Below are 6,692 nucleotides of genomic sequence, written 5' to 3'. Positions count from 1 at the left end.
ACGCCACCACCCAAACAGAGCGCCGCCATGGCACCCACGCTGAGGGTGATGGAGTTCACACCTGCGCCGGCGCTGCCACAGACGCCACCGGTGCGGGCTGCTGCTGCTGCTGCTGCGGTCGCTGCAGCAACTGTGGCGGCGGCGATGGCAGTGGTGGAGGCATTGGAGGCGTTGGAGGCGTTGGAGGCCGTGGCGGCGACCTGCAGATGGTGCGTCATCTGTGTGGTCGTTGTCTTCTTCAGCTTGTCCACCATCTCTGCCAGCAGGGTGTTGCGCTTGAGGATGGGCCGTGGCAGGAAGGACTGGCGGCACTGGGGGCAGCTGACGGCGTCCAGGTCGGCGTAGGAGGCGGCCCAGTAGCCCCGGATACAGCTCATGCAGTAGCTGTGGCCACAGGGGATGGCCACCGGGTCCTTCAGCAGCTCCAGGCAGATCGGGCAGCAGAACTCCTGGCTGTGGAGCACGCCGTGGGACTGAGCCATGACGCCGACCGGTGTGTGTGTGTGTGTGTGTGTGTGGTGTGTGTATGTGTGAATGAGAACAGGGAGAGTGAGAGCTCAGCTGATAGTGGGAGACTGGATTGAGGGCAGCACAGACCAGGGTAGTATAGGACCACACCTTTAAAAGCTCCTCCTCCCTTGAGGTGTGTTTCTGTGTGTGTGTGTGTGTGTGTGTGTGTGCGCGCACGTGTCCGTATCCGTGTGTACATGCGTGCACGTGTGTGTGTGTGTGTGTGTGTGTGTGTGTGTGTGTGTGTGTGTGTAAATTTGAATTTACCGCATAGAGTCAGGGCCGCTGACAGCTTTGGCTGAGCCTGGAGCAAAAGCATCTGAGGGACCCCAAACCCAATCAATGTAATGAGGACCCAATTCTGGGCCCCCTCTCTCCCTGGGCCCTAGATAAGTGACCGCTTTGTCCACCCCCCATGCCGGCTTCCCCGCATACAGTATGTACGTATGTGTTAAGGTGAAATTGTGCAGGTTTACATGGGGGCGTGGGAGAGGGGCCGAGGATAGACCATGTGTGAAAAAGGTTTATGTGAGGGCTATGTGCATGTGAATATGACAAAAAATAAGGCACTGAGAGAAATGTGTGTGCGTGTGTCTGTGTGTGCGTGTGTGTGAGAGAGAGAGATTGGTGAGAGAACATACTGAATGGAGCCAGAAACAACTGTCAAAGACAACTGACAGATTAAATGTAGTAATATCATTTATTCAATAGTGAAACAAAATTCTCCCACAACTTTGAAGCAGTACAGTCAAACTGTAACAGAGGCACTGCATTGTGTCAAGGTAGGCACAGAAAAACTAACAATCATAGCTTCCTGGAGCTGTGGTCTCTTAGAGTAAACATGAGTAATATTCTCATTAAGGCATAAAAGGACTGCAACAATTCAGAAAAAAACATTCAAATGGACACAAACTACCATAAAATGCGATGCAAAATACTCTACTCTGACTTCAAATGTTCATACTGTAAGTGCACAACTTTGGGTTGATAGCATACATGGCAAAAACATTACATTTGCATAAAATATTCATTTGAGTACATCTTCAACAATTGTAATGCAACCTTCAATGATTACTAAAAAAAAAAAAATTTGAATGTTTTGTCTTGTCATGTTCAGAAATACTGTGGAAGAAAATGTACAAAGTAGAAGAAAATCACAATGAAATTCCTCAAAACATTTTCTTTATAGTACAGTCCAAATATAGGAGTACTGCTTCAAAAGTAATACAGCACAGCAGTTTAACACTGACAGTTTTTAGGAGGGTAAACACCTATATTTATAAGCACCATTTCTTTGGATGAAATTAACATAAAAATGGCCCAATTCTCACTTCATCAGACATGAAACTAATACTGACAACAATAGTTAGTTCTGATTTATTAAGGTTGCAAAATACTCTACTCTCACTTCATATATTCCTGCTGTAAGTGCACAACTTTGGGTTGATAGCATACATGGCAAAAACATTACATTTGTTGTGTTATCCCTGTGTTACAAATGGAAATAAGGTAACACTAAAAAGCAGTAAGTCTGACATTACAGCTGCATTTTTCATCATCATTTTTGTTTTTCATTTCAGTGTGGTTCTTCAAAATGCATCACATACGCTTAAATCAACAACTTGTTTCTATTTCAACAACTTATTTCTGGCCATAATACGGCTAAATTGTGAAGCATGGATTAACAGTGCTTGCATTTTTCCTTCTGTTTTTTTATATCTATCAAAACCTTTTTTTTCCAGCTGCGTTGATGTCTCCCATTTTCTCATAGTTAATTTCACCTATTATCTCAGTTCTTATTCTTCTATCTCTTCCCTTCCCTTCCCTTGCCTTCCCCTTTCTCTCTCTCTCTCTCTCTCTCTCTCTCTCTCTCTCTCTCTCTATCTCTCTTCCCTCATTGGCTCAAACAGTGACAAACACCAGCCTGGCGGAGTATACCAGATCGGCCAGGTACAGTAGGAAGTTGACCCCAGTGAGCACAGCCACTGCCACCAGCTTGTCGAAGGTGCAGAGCCCCGCGCTGTAGCCGCAAGAGGGGTCCCGCCTGGAGGTGCCACCGTGCTTCCTGTCGAACTGGAAGATGGGCCAGATGATAGTGGCGGACAGGTACATGAGGACGGCCAGCGAGGCGTAGGCGGACAGGAAGCGTGCAAAGGGGAAGGGCAGCCAGCCGGTGCACTCGCCCACGCACATGATGATGATCACCGCCGACAGGATGAAGCAGATGCAGTACACGGCCAGGCACCACCGGAGGGCGTCGTGCCTGTCGTACGACTGGTCGTGGCTGATGAACACAAAGATGATGCACGCCACGAAGGTCTCGCACACCTTCAGCAGCCCCGGCGCCGTGGCCATGTATCCCGCCACCTCGCCGGGCCGCGCCTTGCTGATGCTCACCTCCGACAAGTAGGCACAGGTGGCCAGGCAGGAGAAGACCTCCGCCACCACCATCAGCTCGTAGGCCTGGCCCCCCGACCTGCTGCCCTTCAGGAAGTACAGCGGGAAGATGATGGAGGCCGACAGGCAGAACAGGAAGGAGTAGCAGGCGAAGGTGATGGGGAAGTTCTTCCAGGAGACGGGCATGCGCGCCTGCAGCCCGCACATCTCCACCAGCAGCACCAGGGCCGTGCCGCAGAAGCCCAGGCCCCAGCTGAACACGCACCAGTTCCCCGCCTCCCGGTAGATGATGTTGCCTTGGTGAATGGCCACGCTGAAGGCCACGCAGGCAAACAGCATGGCCAGCACGCGCGCCCACAGCAGGGGCGAGGAGGTCATGACCACAATCGGCATGGTGACGGGTGGGTTACGCGGTTACCGTGGTACACTACACACACTAGTGGAAGTGGTCTTGGGTAGCTTCTTGTTCTAGAACTTTCTTAAAAGAGAGAGAGAGAGAGAGAGAGAGAGAGAGAGAGAGAGAGAGAGAGCAAGGAATGGAGGTAAAAACACCATTAGCTATTAACGCTGTGGAACAATATAGTAGATATCAATAAAATGATATGCCAGCGAGAAGAACAATACATAGTGGCAAAACTAGTGGGCAAACATTATCACAAGTATCATAACTGAAGACAAGTTACGAAAGGACTGCAAGAAAAAAAACCAAGACAAAAACAAAGCATGGGTGATGCTGCACAAATAATGTGGCTGGAACAAGACAGGGAAAAATGCCTGCATGCATAAGTCAATGACCAGCAGGGGGAAAAATAATAAATGCATTCCTTGTTCAAAAGGCCACCAAGAACAAGGCGGTGCGCTCAACTCTGCTAAGCTAAGCCTCCCTTTTCAGCAGGCTTTTCAGCATCTCTCAGCAACCCGTGGGTGGAGAAGGCAGAAATGCTAACAGTCAAGCCATTCAGCTGGGTCTCCTCCTCTCTCCTCTCGCCTGTGACACAGCCAGGAGGCCCTCACTCCACACAGTTTACATTCAGACGTAAACATGTCACTGGTGGCATTCGTCAGCTGCACGAGGTGGGTGGGTGTGGGGACAGAGAGGACGATGAAAGAAGAGCAGAGTCAGGGAGAGAAAATGGCAAGAGAGGGGGATAAAGAGAGAGCAAGAGGAGGGATGGTTGGTTGTGATGAGAAGAGAGAAAGACGAGAGAGGAATATGAGGGAGAGAGTGAGACAGAGGAGCTGAGGGAGTGATGAGGAGAGAGAAAGATGAGAGAGGAACTGAAAGGAGAGAGAGAGTGAGAGAATGAGACCGATTAGTAAGTGGGATGTGTGGTTGGAAGCTGGTGACATGGACTATGTGATGAAGAGGGAATGCAGACGTGCCCAGGCTGATAAAACCAGTCAGATACCAACAGCAAGAGCATCAGAATCACAGGGAACACCCCCACCCAGCCTTTCAGCCTACACCTGCCTTCCCTCCGCTCAACAGACCCAAGCCCCCCCCACACACACAAAATCACATAGACAGTCTCTATCAACTGTCAACCAACAGTCTACACTACCAACAGCATTCAACACACCAGATGATTTTTTGGTCAAAATTCTGCATTTTTGTTACTTTTGACTTATCTGGCAGGTGGGGGCCCCTAGGCTGCCTGCAGCCATATCTAGCCTGTGAGTTAATCCGGCCCTGCTCATTTGTACACTTATTTCAAACACACTCATGACTCCAATAGCTAAGCTATGAGTCACCGCAACTATCCCCTGCACTCCACTCTTCCTCTTTCACTCTAAACTTTCCTCCCTCTCTGTCTCTCTCTCTCTCTCTCTCTGTCTCTCTTCCTGTCTGTCTTTCTCTTGCTCTCTCTCTCTCTCCAGTCTGCTCTCCCGCCATCCTGAAATTTTGGGTCACATTTTCCAACTTGCTGATGTAAGCCAGATGTTGTGGCTGCCCCTGAGCCGGGGAGTGAGTCAGTGGTGCCAGGAGCCACCCTGCCGCCTCCCTCAGCCCCGGTGGCCCCTGCCCCACCACCCCTGCCCGACTCTGGCCATCGCTCAATCACTTTCAGCAAGAGAACCAAAAGGCAAAAAGGAGGAAAAAAAGAGAAAAGTAAAGGTGTCCTCTTGTCCTCCCCATGCATTCTAAAAGCTTTGATGACTCCCATCTGGGAGGGTGATACACTGAAGTTGCCAGGCATGCACTGATGACATGAAAGGGGCCGTTCTAACTCAATCAGTGGCTGTTAACATGGAATTCCCTTTCTGAGGGCAGTGTGGGGATGGAGGGAGTGCCGGGGGCGTAACTGAAATGAAGGATTTCCCATTCTTTAACAGCCTAAAATAGGTCTATGACCAAGTCCATGAGCTCATGTAGGAGGAAACAGGAGGGGGTGATAGGTTGTTTTAAGCTATTTTCGCCCCTTTGACATGTGTGGCTGTGCCCAAGGGATTTTGTTGGACAGCGAAGAGGTCAGGAGCTATGCTATTACTCCATTCCTAATCAGATTTCACCCTTAATCCAGTTTAAAAGGCATCAAGTTAGTGGAAGACACAAAACAGACATGGGCAGATCAAGTCTGGGGCAGCTTTAAAAGGGTATGGGAGCAAAGCTTTCCAGAAGCTCCATGAAAACAAACAGATGATGTAATAAATAAATTATATAAAATAAGCTACCTGTGGTTTCAAAGCACGTTACTCTCTCTCTCTCTGTGGAAAAATAAACTTATGAACAATATGGCCAGAATCTGACTGGCAATGCATTTGCTATAAATAAAAGCTGATTGCTACTTTGATTGCGCGCAATGTGAATTGATGAAAACATGCAGGCTACTTTCCTCGGTGGGTGTGCGCGCTTATCCACCGCGCCCAGATAACACGACCTACGGCTTTTTAAAGGACCATTTTCTGAGGTAATGCACAAGACCATGTACATCTTGCCATAGTTTATCTCCCATGGAACTCTACCCATGAGTAAACCTGTCACAGTTTGTATACAATCGCAATACACGTCCATTCAACAGGTGCGTAAACTCCCGCGTAAAAACGCCCAAAACACCAGTAGCCCATCCGTTAACCAGCAAACAGGAGTGTAATCTACACCTAAAACATCTATGGCCAACTTGCTGTTTTGAAAAAATGAGTGAGAACTCAGCCACGCTGCTTTGAACGCTAGATGTGGCCTACTATTACAGTACATTGTAACATTGTAATTAATATGGTATTTTATCAGAAAGTTAATGTTAAGTTGTAAATCTCTTACCGTTGTTCTTAGCGGTCACCACTGGCTTGCTGACGGATGCGCCTGAGGCAGCAGGAGTCTATAACAGTTTTAAGTTCGCTCCAGCTGAAACGAGGGGAAACTACCGCTATCCAGCACCCGCCCATCTCAAACCAAATTAGGATACATCTTTGGCGTAATTCACCTCGCCTCACATACACCCACCACCACACCACCCCCCACTCCTACGCATTTTCATCGCCTGATTACTGAGGCAACTGAGTAGGTAATGCCCCTGAAAGTACATTATTCGTGAATTTAGATAGGCTATAAAGACAAAGACTCTGGGAGCAGTAAAAGTAAAATAATAATAATAATAATAATTTTTAAAAAGTTTAGGCTTCATTGATTATTATTAGGCTACTATTTTTTTTAAACAAAGTGCAACTTCTTTTAAACTTAGTTTTAACGTTTAACACTTACAAAAGTTGGCCTACAGATTACATAAAACTTTTTTGCATTGTCCTAACTGTTGTCTGGGTTCCTTAGTGAATTATTACATGATTGT

At 47.8% G+C, this 6,692-nt stretch overlaps 2 protein-coding genes across 3 annotated transcripts in view; both read right to left on the bottom strand.

Annotated features, from left to right (window-relative positions):
- Window positions 1-586, bottom strand: part of ftr66 (finTRIM family, member 66) — an 8,322-nt gene extending 7,736 nt beyond the window's left edge. The window contains exon 1 of the mRNA XM_063220143.1: window positions 1-586. This exon is cut by the window's left edge and continues 331 nt beyond it. Within this exon, the coding sequence (XP_063076213.1) occupies window positions 1-482 (482 nt within the window). The 5' untranslated portion in view covers window positions 483-586.
- A 1,285-nt stretch (window positions 587-1,871) lies between these two features.
- On the bottom strand, window positions 1,872-6,280 carry myadmb (myeloid associated differentiation marker b). Of its 2 annotated transcripts, none has more exons than XM_063218468.1 (2): window positions 6,167-6,280; window positions 1,872-3,385 (listed from the first exon to the last, which is right to left on the bottom strand). In XM_063218468.1, exon 2 carries the CDS (start codon window positions 3,298-3,300, stop codon window positions 2,413-2,415), a length of 888 nt encoding a protein of 295 aa, XP_063074538.1. In that variant the 5' UTR covers window positions 3,301-3,385; window positions 6,167-6,280; the 3' UTR covers window positions 1,872-2,412. The 2 variants fall into 2 exon arrangements, with proteins under 2 accessions (XP_063074538.1, XP_063074539.1); XM_063218469.1 differs by having other exon boundaries at window positions 1,872-3,375.
- Between the last annotated feature and the right edge of the window lie 412 nt (window positions 6,281-6,692).

Source organism: Engraulis encrasicolus, chromosome 16 (genome assembly GCF_034702125.1).
Source record: "Engraulis encrasicolus isolate BLACKSEA-1 chromosome 16, IST_EnEncr_1.0, whole genome shotgun sequence".
NCBI lineage: Eukaryota > Metazoa > Chordata > Actinopteri > Clupeiformes > Engraulidae > Engraulis > Engraulis encrasicolus.
This window is presented reverse-complemented; position numbering and strand designations above follow the sequence as displayed.